We start from the raw sequence: 15,995 nt of genomic DNA on the forward strand, positions 1-15,995 counted from the left end.
CGGATCTGCAAGGGAATTTCTATTCCATTTGGCGGAAATCTGTTCGAATGGCTTAGAGCTGCATACATATGTGCTGCCCAAAGTTTAAAAGTTGAGAATGATAATGGATTAAGTGAAAGTTTAAAGGAAGAATGTAAGCTCGGGCTGGATTGAGATGTTACTCATTGATTGAGGCAGAACCTTTCGAATAGAGATCTATACCTCAAAGAAGACTTTCTCCAGCATTTGAATGGAATGATTTGATTTTAGGCTTGTGTCATTATTGGGCACCATCACCTCTCCCTAGCATGCCCCATCCTGCACCTTCAGCTGCCGCAAAAGGGCAAAGACAAGCGGCAGCAAAAGCAACAGAAACAGCAGCAAGAAGAGAAATATGAAATTCCAAACAACTGTGGGGCACTTAAGGCGCTGCTGGTCAAGTCGGATCTCGAACTCCCAACGTAACCGGTAGTCGGTGTCGTGGCTCTTGGCTCCGCATTCACTGGCCAAAGACCAACAAGACCAAAGCCATAGCCATCGCCTGGGCCATCGCCATCGTCGTCGTCGTCGTCGTCGTCGTCGTCACCATGTCGTCGGACTCCTTGGACAATGTTGCAATGTTGCTCTTATTTCAGAACATGACCATCGTCCAATGTGGGGCCAGGGAGGAATGCCTTAATTCAGGAATTTAATGAAAAATGCTCTATGAAGCGCTGCAGCAAATTAAACAAAAAAAAAGGAAGAAAAGAAAAGAAAAAAAATCAAGCGAGGAAAACTTGAGCGCACAGAAGCCATCGGAGGAGTGGGGGCAACCGAACAGAACGGAGCGGAGTGGAGCCGCGTACAAAAAGGTTAAAATTAAAATCTTCGCTGGCTCTTGTTCTCCTTAGTTGAGCGGTTTGCTTTTCAATATACACATACCCTATAGGAATCAAATCAAAATGGGGTATATGAGGATCGGAAGGATCAGGTTTAAAGGCTTTTGAGTTTTTGGTAGTCCCAAAAACTTTGATAAAGTTTCTTATAAATAAAGAAACATTTTCTTAAATTTCTTTAGATTAAAAATTATGTTAACTTTACAGGAGTGTTATGTACAGAATTAGTATTTTATATTTTCTGAAATAATTGTAATTAAAAGGTAACAATTTCGTTACTAAATAGAAGCCCCTAAACATTTTCGTAATCCTCCAAGAATATATCGTTTTAGCAGTGAATCATTCAAAGTTTTTTCTCCACTTAAAATTCTTTTATAGATTTCAGAATAATAGTTCCTGTATAATGCTTTGTTCCACTAAGGTTTTCATTTCAATTCCTTTAAAACTTTTCTGGATGGTAGGTTAGTGCTGATATGCACATAGGTCCTTGCAGTCGTTCGACTTCGTAGTCCACGTAACACCTTGTATTTCTTCCATATATATCGTTCCTCCATTATCTGTTATTATAATGCATTCCCTTACCTAGATTCCCTTTGAATATTAAAAATTGTTGTTTTTTATTTGTTGTTTATTTTTAGAATCCTTAAATGATATTCCAACTACATTATTTTACTGCTATCAAAGATCTTATGCCACACTAGCCACTTCTCGATCGCTTCATCAAGATTCCTCTTTTCCAGAGGGTATACCCAAATCGATCAACTAAATCCTGGCTGCTACTGCTCTTTCTGCGCGCTTCAAGCAGTGTGAGATCGGTGGCAGGTGATGCCGTTCAACTTTGAGGTTGAGTAGCTTGATGCGACCGACCAAAGTTGACCAGTTCCCTCCTCGCACCACAGCTCCTCCGCCCAACCTCCGTTTCTCCCTCTCTCGCTGGTTGTGAGTGCGTCTGAAGCTCCTGTTGCTCTGCGCCGAGCGTTGTAAATTACATTTTCCAAATGCTTTTGCCATGTCGAACCAAAAAGCCATGTACATATGTGGCATAAAGGAGCTGCTGCTGCTGCCTGGCCAGTAGCTGTAGCTGGACAACTTGTGGCAGCATCTCTCGCTGTCTCTGTCCCTCTCCCTCGCTCTGGACTCTGTGGCCATGGCCGTGGTCGTGGATGCCGCCGCCTTTGCTTCCGTTTTGATTTGGAACACTTGTTGCAGTGTGTGGCAGCCCAGGCCTCTCTTCTATAGATGTGTCCTCCAACAACAACAAGCAAAAAACATCCATTCCTTGGGGATATGTACACACCGCACACCCATATATATACCATATATACTCGTACGTTGTTCCTACATGGATTCCAACATGGCATTTGGGATGCTCCTTCCCAATGCTCTTTTCGGTTTTTTCTTCTCTCTCTCTCTTTCTGTCTCTGTCTCTCTCATTCTTTCTGCGTATTTAAACATTTTGTTGTTGCTTTCGGCTCGGGGATTGGGGCATCGGGATCTCCTGTTGATTATGTTGTTGTAGTTTGTTCAGATCGTTGTTGATTGTTGTTGAGTGTTGATTGTTGCAAGCGGCCGACTGGTGGCTGCCCCGCGGTAGGTAGCTGCTGCTGCCCCTCAGAGCTGTTGGCTTTGATTAACCCGAGTGTGAGAGCTTTTTGCCAGTGATCATCATTGGCTAAGAGATTTCTGGGGATTGCAGCAAGAGAATGGGTTTTCTAAGAACTCCTTGACCTTAAGGCATTCAAAGATTAAAGCCTTTTTCGGCTATAGCCCATGGTTATAAGAAAATCCTATCATGGTGCACCTTTCACTAGAATACTAGTGTGCTTTTATATACAGAAACGAAGAAATGGTCAAAAAGCTATAACTCTAAGAATTTAAATGGATTATAGTGATTGGTTCAATACTTATCGAGAAAGATGGAATCTAAAAGTAAGTGTAAAAAGGCGAAACAAAGGATATGTGGATGCTACAAGAGTATGTTCACTTGTCGAATGGATTAGACGGTAGCATTATATTTACTTGAATGTGATTTATTTGTTACACTTCCACTAGGATGATGCATTGGATGAATATATTGATTAAGGTGTCTTGTAAAGTACTACTCATTCTTCATATAATCTACTTATGTTTCCATTATCACCGCCGCCATCGCCATCATCTTCAATGCGTTCAGCAGCTCCATCTTGATCCTATTCATCATAGGCGAAGAGAATCACGATGACGATGATGATAATATAAACAAAGCAGAAGTGTATTAGATACAGAGGTTTTTCTTTTGAAGAAGTGAATTATTGTATTTCAACTTGTGGCTCCAATAGCATCACTCCTTGTCCCATATTTATTGAATAGTTAGTTTGTCTATTTCCAGTACATCCGATAGGTTGCTACGGTCTTGGGGAGGATCATACTCCCAATCATTGCTTTCGTCGTTGCCTATTGGTGTGTAAGTAGGAGCTGGTTAAAAACTGCTTAAAGGCTTTCGATTGCGGAGGACTTACCTAAGGGTTTCTCGGGTTCCCCTGGAGTGATGTGATAATTGGGCTTTGTCACTGCCGGAATGTGCTTGCCAGGCTTCAGGCGAATGTCCAAATCTTCGCAAATGAAGTCGCTGAAGATGTAGCACCAACGTTTGACCATGCTCTTGGCACAGTAGCTGGTGCAGTCGATTTCTTCATGGTACTCACAAGCAATGCCTGCGGTGTATTCAAAACGATCTTGTTGAAAATATGTGCTTGTCCCATGTAAATTAATATTAATGTTCGGCTTTCCCGTGATGCCAAAAGCAGCCTTCTTCAATGCGTAAAGCAAGTACTGAATGTCGTAGATCAGAATGGACTTGGTTATGGCCTCGTTGTCATCGGCCTCGCACTCCAAATAGGCAAAGCAAGCCTTTACCATCGGTATTTGATCGGTGGGGGTGTACATTATGATCGGATCTCCTTCACAGACCTCTGGAAATCCATCAATGAATTTCTTGTACAGTTTCCCCATTTTCGTGCCCAAGGCACTCGGGGGCAAGGGCAACTTATGGGTTTCCCGCGAATGTTGCCTGGCCTGGTGGCTTTGCCCAAAGATGAGTTGCCCCGGATCAATAAGGGTACTGTACACCGCACTGATGCCTTCCTTGAGAGAGTAACGGCAGGTGGCATACTCAGCAGGGACGTAAACACTCCCAGTGTTGGCGAAATAATTAAAGGCAACAATATTGTACTCCTGCTGCTGGAGATCAAGTGCATTTTTTGCCCCACAGATTATGCGGTCAATGTGGCGATGCATTTCACATTTTTCCACCTGGACCTTGGACGCGGCTTTGGCTTGGCAGACATAAGGCTCACGCTCCTCTGCGCTCATCTTCGTCCAAATTTTGCCGCATTTGGCGATCGCAGCATCCTTTGCAATGGCACCACGACCTCCAGGATATTTGGACAGCCAGTCGTCTACGAAGTTCATGAAACCAGTGCGTTTCTTATTGGACATGGCTGGGGGCGTAAGAAAAACTTTTTCACATTTTGTTGTTGTCGAAAAACTACAATTTATACTACCTTTGAGCAAACGGCTAACTGAAAACTATAAAACGATGCAGCGCACTAAAAAACGAAGCTCTTAATTACAAATTTCGGGCCACACAAATGTAAATAAGTCGGGAAAACTTTTCCAAATGAATTTTAGTTAAAACGACGACGCAAAAATGGCTCAACTTTCGATGACACCAGGGTTGAAATAAATACTTATATCGATAGATCTATTCACCGCATTCGCTGAATCGATATTCAAATATTCTGGCATTCGTTTTCATAGTCTTATGACATTAGTCCAGAGACTGGCAGCGTCCTTTCGGGGCTGTGCAGTTGGTCCACGCACATTCTATAAACTTTGAGTGTCTTCGGGCCTATCCTATGCACAATTGGCTCGGCTTCATTATTCTACTCGGTAGAATATGAATCATATTCTCTCCCGAAGAGGAGCCACATCGACGACAACAGATGTAGATATAAAGACAGTCTGCACGTTAATCTTCATCACGTAAACGACATGTATTTTGTTCTTTGTATTAGTGGAACGTTGCGAGGGTTGGTGAAGAATAAATCTCAGAGCAATGTGACCACTAGAAGCAATGGAAGCAAAGGACGTGCCAACCGCTGGTCTAGAAAGGACGACTACTATATGGAGGAAGTCAAGGAAATAGAGAACCCTCCCAAAACACAATCAGGCAAAATAACGAATAACTTTTAACTTTATTTAAAAATCAATTTATTATTCAAAATTAATATTTAAAAGATGGCAAATTTTAAATTCTTTTTCTAGAGATGTCAATACAATACTATTATATTATCTTACAAGATCCATTTGTATTTCTTTAAAAGAAAGAAATTTCCTATCACTATTTGAAATTCTTTCACCTTACAAAATATTTAAGCCTTAAAGATGCCTCCCTTAGTATAGGGATTCTGGTTCCATGATCTCGTAGGTGGCCAGCGGCAGCACCTCGTTACCAAAGTAGTTGGCTCCGCCGGGTGCAATGTCCGGCTCCGGCACATCGTAGATGCGCTGGAGGAAGGGACTTCGCGAGAGCATCATCTTGGGATTGATGTAGGAGTGCAGCTTCATGGAGAAGTCCTTCTTGGCCTGTCGCCTCCATGGGGAGATCTGTTGCTCCAGCAGCTCGTTGCCCAGACTCTCGCGCTCCGCCGGCAGGGAGGTGACCTCGTTATAGACCGGAGATCGTGACCTGGGCCGAGCCGCGACCAGGAGGAGCAGCGTGACAACGATGAGGACGAGGAGTAAAAGTTTAACGTTCGACATCTTGACTGCTTGGCAGCTGGGATTGGAATGTGATGGTTGAGGCATGGCCCAGTGGAATATAAAGGATGTTTAGGTAGTGCGCAACCGATTTCCCCTAAGTGTTTTCTAATGATGCAAGTCCAAAGGCTGCTACATGCAGCTACCTGATGATTACCTCTGTAGTTTATGACCAGTGATTCCATTCTCCTTTGGTTATCCCACTCCGGGCGCACTCACTTTGCCCATCCACCACATCAATCTGGGTCTAGGCGGCAGGCATCCCGAGGCAGGCGGAGAGTCACTTAAAGTCGGCGACTCCACTCAAGGCATCAAGATCGCTGGGACGGGACTGCCGACTGCCGACTGTGGACTGCGATGCCATTTCATGTTAATCAAACAACGAAATCCATCAACAGGTGACACACCGCAGTACGGGCCAAGTGGGCGGCGGATCTGTGGGGCAGAGTGGGGATTGTGGCTATAGGGGAGCCACGACATCTACCAGACATGTCAGTGCGATAATGGTGCTCTTTCTGCCTCTGTATCTACGAGTGTGTGCGGTGTGCTGTGTGTGAGAGTATCTAAAACAACTTCATTCACAAAAATCAGACCAAGTAACAAAAAAAAAAAAGAAGCGAAAAAGCCCGAGAACGAAGCAAAGCATCTGTAAAAAGGAAGCTGGGCCATTAAAAATATCTTGTGTATGCCAAAAGCGAGGCAGATAGCAGCCAGTCACAAGACACATCCCGAGTTGAGGCAGGCTCACGGGCAGAGGCAATGGCAGTGGCAGTGGCAGTGGTAGTGGAGGTTGTGGCATCCACAGAGGCTACTTGGTAGCTGCATCATCATCAGAAGCTGCTGCACCTGCGGGGGCGGTGATGGGGGGGGGGCGGGACCGGGACAGGTCGCCGGCTAGTGGGCAGCCAGGGGGGCAGCAGCCACAGAAATAGCCAAGAAACATACGCCTAATGCCACAGTCATCGACATCCGCCATTTAGCTTGGCTTCTTAACCCACTCTTTGCCGATGGGGTTGGTTCTTATGGTGGAAAAACAAAGATTAAGAAAGATTAAGGTTATTTCGTAATAATATTATGAGTATATTTCAAAACAATGGGATCATTTTTTAAGCCGGTTTATATAGGATTTAAATAATTCTTTTACACATTTATGACTTTCTCATGTTTGATATCCCTAAAACATGTTTTAAAGTTTGAAATTCTTTTCCGAGTTGTAACACATTACTTTGCCTTGAGACAATAATATGCATATGGTGAAAAGTAACTTTTATTTCCTAGGAAAGAGTCATGTTGTCCACACCATTAAAATCGGTATTAAATAATTGGTGCAATGGGTTAGTGGTGGGGGTTAAGATCCCCGTGAAAACAGATTTGGTTCGAAGAATCCAAATAGCGAATTGCTTAGGAACATCTGCATTTTGAATTGAATTATTGAATTCATGATAAAAATGGATCTGCAAACGGAATGCAACTTAATATAGTAGTATAGAAAACATCGTATAAGGAAATTCACTAACTTGTTTCTCCATGCAATAAGAAATGAAGTAAAAAATGGTATATGCGATTTTGAATACCGCATTCATACCCTCATTCCTCATTCAACCAGGTAAGTGCATACATATTTTCATTTAGTGGGTTAATCCAGCTCCTAGCACTAAGCTCTCTTTCTCCTTGTTCTCCCTCTCTCTTTCTGCTTTTTCTTCTGATGCTGACGCTGCTGCGCAGTCGCAACTGTCTACATTTGTCGGCCTGCCTACAGCCGCCGTCGCTCTTCGCTGTTCTTCTCCTCTCCCGTCTCTTTTCCTGTGCTTGTCCGTCCGGCCGTCGCTGGCTACCATCTCCATCTTCCGTCTCCCATCTGGGTCTTGTTCTTCTCCAGTCGATTGGATGTCCAGCTTTCAATTTGCAACATAAAGCATCTTCATCGTGGGCCGCATGAATGGGCAAATGACTAGGGAGAGAGATGGGGAGAGGAGGTGGTGGGGGGGTAGGTATGCTTGGGTGTGGGCTGGGAGCTGGTTGCTGGTTGCTGTCTCCTCTCCTGCTCCACCTCCTCTTTATCCACCTCATTTTCTCTGTTCCACTGGCATTGACGGTAGGCACTCAGGCGTGCCTTGGCGGTAGTCGCTGACCTTTATTGATTGCTGTTTGACCTCGCCTCGCTATTGTTGCAGTTGTTGTAGTTGCATCTCCTAACCATTTGTACTTAGCCGATCGCTGGCATAGATTGCACCCAGGAAAGGTGTGCAGTGCAGTGCAGTGTGGGGCGGGGCGGGGGATAGGGGGTAGGCATGCGGTATACGCCCACTAAGCATCGCTGCTCTTGCGCTGTGCTTTGTCGTTTTGCTTTCTGCCTTTTTGTGCAGCCTTCATTGTTACCTTCGCCTCTCTGGCGCGAGCTGCTCTCTCCTCGTCTCCCTCACCATCTCTCTCACCCACTGCTTTTGCTCTGCTTCTTCTACTTGTGCTGCTGCTGCTGTTGTTGTGGTTGTTGCTCCATTACTCCGTTTCATGGCAGTTAATTTATATTCGATGCATTTCTCTCCCTCTCTGTCCGGCTCTTTTGCCAGTGCTTTTTTCTACCCTACCTAAAGGTATCACATACGACTCTATGGACTACTTTGTCTCTTAAGGTAATCCAACCAAGCTGCCATGGCAACGATGGATCTGTAAGGGTATTCAAAGCTTCGCCTACCAAAGTCAGTTCTTCGTTTTCTTGTTTTGCGTGCTTTGTTTTTGCTTCTTACTTCCTTTTTGATGTGTCCCTGTTTTTGTTGCTTTTGTTGTCGGGGGACTGGCTGTTGTTGTTCGATGTTCGAGGGTAAGGTCGCCGGTCGCCCGTCGGTCGTCGGTCGGCTTCGTCGGTCGTCATTGACGCCTCTCCTTGTACTTAGTCTTCCATTTGCTATGCAAAAACAAAAGACTGAAGAAACGACCAGCAAGAAGGCCATTGAAAGGGGACTTAGACTAAAGAATACCCACTAAATCTATTAAATCATTTTCCACAATGATACCACTTCAAATTGTTTGTATTGCTTCCGAGATTCAGTGGACTTTGCGAGCACATAGACTGATACGAGTATGCCCAGATCCATTCAGGCTCAGATGATGATCAAGAATATTTGGGAAGCACGAGATCGATTATACCCTTTTCAGCCCTAAAAGGTAGCAAAACGACAAGACCGAGCCTCAGCACACTTTGGGAGCCTTCGTTTTGTTTGGCTTCTATCTTGTAGTTTGTTTTGTTTGACAGTTTCTATCTGGAGGGCTATCAGAGTCGTATTCGCAGTGGGAATCGGAGCCGGGTCGGGGCTGGCACTGCGAGTCCGTTGCAGCCTCAGAGACGAGACGGCTGTCGTTTTGTTTGCTTAATTGTTTGGTTTCTCCTATTGAACGGCCGCCCCCCCCACCAGAGGCAGGGAAAACTGCTCGGTTTCCTATAGGTGGGGGCGATATTTTCCATGGAAATAAATTAGCTGATTGAGGATAACCGTAGTTAGTGGGATGTCGAATGCAAATGTGAGAGGGTGCTGTACAAGTGAATTATCACCTCGTTTTTCAGGCCCTGTCCCTGTCCTGTCCTGTCCTGTCCAAGTGATATCTCCATCTTGTTTGGGGGCTAATGGGTATCCGTGGATAATGATCCTACTACCATATTGATTTGGCTTTAATCATGCACTATATTATTATTTTTAGCTTCTTTTAAGCTCCTCACGAATCTCGTACCATCTGTAATTATTGACCGGAGCCGTGCTTTAATATCGCCAGCAAATCAGATCACTTCATAATGATAATAATCACTCAACCTGCTACACATTAAAGAGTATCAGTTCGTCAGATCAAAGAGCAGGCAATTCGCTCTCTTAGCTTGTGGCGCTCTCTTAGGCCAGAGCGTGCCAACGCAAATTCATTCATATCGAGCACAAAAAGGTGTATTTAATCAAAAGGTAAGGTCTTCCCGCTCTTCAAGTCACATGCCACTCGATCTCTCTCCCTCTCTTTGTGCATCGGTTGCTCTCGTGGGGGCCACCCTCACCCTTTCTTCTATACAGTCTGCTCGCACGCTAAAAGAATCGCCACTTGTCGTTCGGCTCCCACTGCACCAAGAGAGAGAGCGCAAGCAAGAGAGCACGAGTGGGAAGCGAGAGAGAGAGAGAGAGAGCGAGCACGAGCCGCCGCACGATGGGCTCCATCGGCGCAGACCGATTGATCAGTTTTCTGCTGCATTCAGCTTTCAGCCGGTTGGGTTAGTGATTTTTCCAACGCTCCCGAGTGCGGTTCGGTGTAACGGAAGCGAGAGCCTTTTGTGGAGAGCCAGAGGAGATTTTTCGTCCGATGCGAGCGAAGACGAAGACGGAGACGAACAAACAAATAAACAATAATCGCAATAATAAACGTAACTCAAACAATTAATCAAAACGCGACGATCAATGAAACACACACACACAACGAAAAAATGTTTATTTAATTGGTATACGGCTATAAAAAAATACTTACAACAACAGCAACAGAGAGAAAAAAGTGCCAGTGAATGAGATTGTACTTAATTTTTACGTACAAAATACTAGCTGTAAATGTGTGTATGGCATGCCTGTGTGTGCGCGTGTAACAGTGCCAGTGAGTGTGTGCGTGCATGTGCGTGTGTTTGTGTGTGCGGCTTTATCAATTGCTCCACATAAAAGTTTTCATTGAAGTGTTTGACGACAACACACAACCAACCCCAAATAGCTAGCCAGCCAGCCAGCGAGAGCGTACGCGAAGGAGGAGAATCAGCTTAAAACGGTAATTAAGACAAACAACATACTCTACTCCGTACTCTTCTTGATTCGGCCATAAGCAAATGATTCAGCAAATAGTTCGATGAACAACTGTAAATTTTGATTGAGCTACAACTACAATTACAATTAGGAAAACTACAACTACAATTTGCGGGTGACGAAAGCTGCGTCAACGCATGCTTGCAATTAGTGTAACTGTTTATGGGGTGGCTGTTTGCTGTCGCCGTCGCTGTCGCTGCCGACGCACTCCGTCTGCCAAAGTAGCACGCGCAGGAGGGGACGACGCTTCTCTCTCTCTCTGCTTACCGCTCTTTGAGTACAGTGAAAGCTCGCTTGAACGGTAATCAATCACCCTCAGATCTCGGTCTAAGCCAATTCTTTCCTACCTTTGAACACTATATAAAGTCTTTTTGTCCTCGAGGAGGTCCCACTGTAGTTTGCCAAAGTATTATTTGCCATTTTGTCGCTTTCATTAATTGGCTACCTGTCTCTCCTCGGCTGTTGTTGTTGTTGTTGTTGTGGTTGCCTCTCTTTAAAACGGTAAGTGTAAATCGAACACTCTCTTTGCTTACACCTTCCTTTCTCTCCCTCTCTCTCTTTCTCTGCAGATATAGCCCTGTCTCTGTTTGTCACACACACTTGTTGCCTGCTCATTGTTTTTACAGTTTTTAAGTGGCGCTCATATCCGGCGTTTGCTTTTGCTTGCTTTTGGGCCTGATAAGCGCACTTACCTTCACCGCACACCCAAACACACACACACTCGCACGATGTACAGCTCGCCCGCTCACTCCTTTCCCCATCTTCGCGCTCCACTCTTTGTTGTTGCGGTTACGTCTCCTCTTGCCGTTATTGTTACAGTTGCTGCATGTGTGCAACAGAGTGAGAGAGAGAGACTACCTGCAGTCTACCTGCATTTTATTTGCATTTCGCATTTTTGATTGAAACTTTGTTGTTGTTTTTTCCCCGTCTATATCCCTCCTTCCTCTTTTCCACCAAATTGCTGGCCTTGCCGTTTTTTTTTCGTACATTCTAAACTTACATTTTGTGATTCAGTGTTCTATAATGCCCAACTGTTTTCGGATCATGGCTCATTGGGTTATTCAAGGTTTTGGCCTATTTGGATCGCCCAAAACTTTCTGTACCCCTTTATCGATCACATTTTGGGAGGTTTACCCATTAAGGGGTAGAGGGGTTAGGATTATACTATGGTTGGGTATTGAGGTTTTGCAATGAGTGTATAAAACATGTGACAAATAAATTTGACAGATTTATTGTGAAATAGATGATCTTAAAGGGTACGCTTTGTACTTTCTATATGATCTTACATATTTTAAATCTATTAAAATCTCAAGGGCGGAAAAAGGGGGAACCCATAGGTCCGTAAACACACTTGAACTACGAGTACACCTGATAGTACCCTAAAGTTCATAGGTTGCTGTAGATTTGGTATCTGCTCAATAAGTCTACTATCGGGACTATCGTGGAAGTAAAATATAGACAGATCCTAGAGATCCTCAAAAGAGATCTTTAAATTGAGGAACAGTTTTACTTAAATTACAAGTTAAACCCCTTAAAATATTTATAGAACCCAATACAAAATGTATTATACAATTCCTTACTGATCTCAGTCAATATTCGAAGGTTCTCACTCGTTATGCGATTGTTGTTAGCTCATAGATCCCATATATACTAGCGACAGAGCGCACCGGAGCCCATCTGTTAATCAGCGAATCTCAGTGCATCAGACATCAGTATTTTCCCCTGCTGCCTGTTGCTGCCCGTTGCCTGTGCCTCTAGCCTGTGCCTCTGGCCTGTTGCATTGTGATGTATCAAAGTTCAGAATGTGAGCAAAAAAAGCACATTTCGGTTTTGCGTTTAATTAAAGTTCAGCACCTCGTCGCCTCAACTCAACCCACTCTCGACTAAAATCACGACATTTTCGATCATTAACACACAAGCACACACACATGCACATAAGCACGCTCTCACACGCTAGAGATCGAGTGTGTGGGCGCCCAGATCGGCACTCAATCATCTATGGGGGGGCAGTGGAGGGCCGTGGCTGTGTGGCAGACAAAGTGGATGCTGCGAGTACGAATATATGATTTCACGAGGCGGCTCAAATCAAACAGAAACGGTTCGAGGCTGCTGCGGTCAGTGATTAACCTTAAGGTTCAGTCGATCTTTGATCTGTCAAAAGATCAAATTATAAGCAAAAAAAATCAGATACAGAGAGACGGAGAGACAGAAAGACAGAGAGAGAGACCATAACAAAATGCGATCGATCGTTTCAATTATGATCCCAGTGATCAGTGAGATCTTCCCCCTCAAAAAACAACTAAAAAACGAAAACGTTGACAAAATATGTTATGAGGAGGACAAGCACAGCGAGCGAGTACATAAAGTAAACTTCTTTGCTTTTCGGAGGATCGGATCGTACCGGACCGCTTGGGGATCGGTTATTGCGGCGCAAGTTCATGTGACAAAAATGTGTCACAGTCAGCAAACAAAAAAGCCCCCAAGAAAAACAGAAGAAACGGGGGATAAAACAGAGTCGCGGCGATCGGTTTACTCAATTCCCAAACTCATCTCAAAGAAGGGGAAACTTCAGTGGAGTGATCTTCAGAAAAGGCAAAAAAAGGGACACCAGCACGTATCGAATTTTACATACCCTTTGGTAAGACATCAAAAACGCAGAATGTCTATAAAATTGGTGCCCCAATCTAGTTTGAAATACATCTCATTAAGTAATCTTCAAGTCGTTCCTTCGATACTACCACTTCCATATACCCATTAAACGCCCTCAATGCCCTCAAAGTGATCGTCACTTGATTTTTATTATTATTATTATTATTTTTCTTCTCCTCTTTTGCTGGTGGGGCAGAACGGGTTATGGATGAAGTTACTCTGGAGCTCTGTGTAGCTGTTCGGGTTCGTTTGTCTTCGTCAAATATTTACTTTAGAGTCCGCTAATGACATGAAACCGGCCGGGCAGAAGGAGCAGGGGCCAGAATTATGATGTGAGTTGCAGGAAATTGTTGAACTTGTTATTATTAGCATTTATGTATATTCTTTATATTTTGTACGATGCTCGTACGATATGGTGCTCTATCAAGTGACAAGAGAGCGTCCGTCCGTTTGTGAGGTAAGCATTTACATACATATATGTCGCCTGATTATATGATGATGATATCTGATAGCTCCAGCCCAGCCCAGCCATGGCTCCCCTGCCATCTGCTTGTTTGGGAAATTTTTCAATGAACTTGCAAATTCCATTCACAAAAACTGCCGTTGGAAGTTTGGCTCAAACGGAAGTCGAGACGGGTACTGGGACTGGCCAGAAAGGTCAGAAAGATGTTACAGAAATTATGATTTTCGATTGCAAGAGAATATATCATGGAATATTCTTTGTAAATTTCACGAAAGAGCCTTTGATTCTCGTTCTTTCGGTGTACAAATGTCCCCCAAGTGAACGGCTACAATATGATATGATATTTTACAAGATTTAAAGAGATATGCTACTGTTCCCCTGCTCCACTGGAACACATTTATTCAATGGTCCACGAATCACTCTACAAAGTTCCCCTAAACGAACGGATACTATACTTTGCAAGCGTTAAAGAGATGTTCTACTAGGAGAATTCCTGTTTCGCTTGATACTCGTTGATCTGTGGTAAAAAATGTCCCCTAGGTGAACGGCTACATTCATTTTACAACCGGTAAAGAGATGGATACATAAATATGCATAATATCTGGAATATGTTATGCTCTCTCTTTCCCACAATCTGGTTCAACATTGACGTCTGTCTGGGTTCTCTAGTCGCATAAATTAACTGGCGATATGCTCTAGCATTAAGAACCGTATTAGATTTAATGTTTCTAATATTTTTGATAAATATTTTCGTTTGTGTCGCTTTTGTTGTTGTTTATTTAAAGTGTGGATCTTTTTTATGGTTTATAGCCAAAACGTGTTAGTCCCTGCATATATTGTTTTTTTTCTTACATTTTGTTTTCGTTGTTTTTTTTCTGTTAATATAAATATTTATATGCATTGAATGGATCAAGCTATAGGCTATGGTTTTTGTTATGGCTTTAATCCACTTTTTGGTTTGGTTTTGGGCCTAGGTCTAGATTAAGCGTGCGTTCGTCTAGGTAGGTCAAGAGGTTGAAGATCGTTTGAGATAAGTGGCGGTGGAACTGTTAAAATATACAGTCTCTTCGAACTTGGCTTGAAAGGTTTTTGTAGATTATCTGGGGAACTTTTTAGAAACTGGAATATTATGCAATGAAAAGGTCTTCTCAAGAATATGACCGTCATTGCGTATAGTTTTTACTGATTTTAATATTCTGATCTAACAGATACAATAATTAGAAAAACTATAGAAGTTCTTTGTTAAACGATGATGATCGAAGGTGTGAATTAATGATTGATTAAAAGATGTATGCTATTTCATTCTATGAATCCCAGCTTAAGAAATAAAATTAAAATTTACTGGAAAAGAAGTGTCCTTTATAGAAGAGCCAGATATGGTTTCCTCAAAATGTTTAAAAAAATAAAACGTGATCCGTTCTTACAGCCAAATTCAAGAAAACAATTTCCAGTGGCAGTATCCCGCACTCTCCTTCTCTCCGTCGCCTTTCTCTTCCAGAGTTGCTTAGCAGTAAAGGGCGGGTTTTTAAGTTTGGCACGTGCTCAAAAAGGGCCCACCACTCCGTCACAGGCGTCACGGCTAGCCACCAAGCGAGACTCATCATGAATGAGCTCTTTTTTTAGGTTCTTTTTATTGATTTTTAATTAATGAAAATGAAATAAATTAAGTTATTTAAATGGCTTTTAAGGCCCACGAAGCTCGCTTTAAATAATAGAGTGCCTCTAGAACAGAAGCAAACTGACGTCTTTTCAAGAAACCTTTACAAGAATATATGTAAATATGCATACCGCTTCAGATCTTCAGATCATCTTCAAAATATGTATCTACAAAAACGATCTTGCAATCTTTTCTGCTCTCTGTAATTATCTTAAAAGTATTTCCTTTACAATTTGAAAGCTGATTATTTGTTACGAGGACTCTGCAACACGCAAAGCTGTCAGTCATGACCATAAGCACTCCAGTCATCTGCTTCCGCCTCGTTCGCTTTTGACCTGCATTTGCAGGTGTCACTTTTCGAGTACAGTTGCCACACGACCTGACCCCTCAAGCCGGCCCCAAAACGATCTTTGTCGTCTTGTCGGCCGGCCACTTCTTGGCGTAAAGTTTTTGTTTTGTTTTCTGTCGTTGTCCCCAGCGACAGGCTGCACTGAAACTGGTGCAAAACGAGAAGAAAACATAAAAAAGACTGAACTCAACACGCGCTCTGGCTGCAGAGGCTGGGACTGGGGCTGGGGCTGACGCTGAAGCTGGGGGCTGCCCACACGCCTCGACATCGACTTGACTCCAGCTTTGGGTCGGGTCCCAGTCTCGGCCCCAGTCCGTGTCCCTGTTCTCCGTCTATCCAAAAAGAGTCTGCAGTCAGTCTGTCGTCTGACAGAGAGTTGAGTTGTAGTTTGGTTAACAAAAAAAAA

General features: G+C 43.5%; 3 protein-coding genes across 3 annotated transcripts in view; 1 reads left to right on the forward strand and 2 right to left on the reverse strand.

Annotated features, from left to right (window-relative positions):
* Positions 1-2,868: 2,868 nt before the first annotated feature.
* Positions 2,869-4,561, reverse strand: LOC108164157 (protein maelstrom 2-like). The gene is made up of 3 exons (XM_017299765.2): positions 4,397-4,561; positions 3,353-4,333; positions 2,869-3,287 (listed from the first exon to the last, which is right to left on the reverse strand). The coding sequence occupies exons 2-3, from the start codon at positions 4,329-4,331 to the stop codon at positions 3,193-3,195; spliced, it is 1,074 nt and encodes a 357-aa protein (XP_017155254.2). The 5' UTR covers positions 4,332-4,333; positions 4,397-4,561; the 3' UTR covers positions 2,869-3,192.
* A 586-nt stretch (positions 4,562-5,147) lies between these two features.
* On the reverse strand, positions 5,148-5,697 carry LOC108161376. Its single transcript, XM_017295624.2, has one exon. The coding sequence runs from the start codon at positions 5,655-5,657 to the stop codon at positions 5,289-5,291; it is 369 nt and encodes a 122-aa protein (XP_017151113.1). The 5' UTR covers positions 5,658-5,697; the 3' UTR covers positions 5,148-5,288.
* A 4,206-nt stretch (positions 5,698-9,903) lies between these two features.
* The window catches only part of LOC108162823 (hyphally regulated cell wall protein 3), a 78,610-nt gene continuing 72,518 nt past the window's right edge, over positions 9,904-15,995 (forward strand). Inside the window, exon 1 of the mRNA XM_017297750.2 lies at positions 9,904-10,436. The gene's annotated coding sequence lies outside the window, so the exon portion shown is untranslated. The remainder of the gene's footprint in view (positions 10,437-15,995) is intronic.

This window comes from Drosophila miranda, chromosome 4, assembly GCF_003369915.1.
Source record: "Drosophila miranda strain MSH22 chromosome 4, D.miranda_PacBio2.1, whole genome shotgun sequence".
NCBI lineage: Eukaryota > Metazoa > Arthropoda > Insecta > Diptera > Drosophilidae > Drosophila > Drosophila miranda.

Coding starts and splice junctions, on each gene's coding strand:
- LOC108164157 (XM_017299765.2), bottom strand. CDS start 4,331: ATGTCCAATAAGAAACGCACTGGTTTCATGAACTTCGTAGACGACTGG. Junction 3,288..3,352: donor GGAACCCGAGAAACCCTTAG/GTAAGTCCTCCG, acceptor ACACACCAATAG/GCAACGACGAAAGCAATGAT.
- LOC108161376 (XM_017295624.2), bottom strand. CDS start 5,657: ATGTCGAACGTTAAACTTTTACTCCTCGTCCTCATCGTTGTCACGCTG.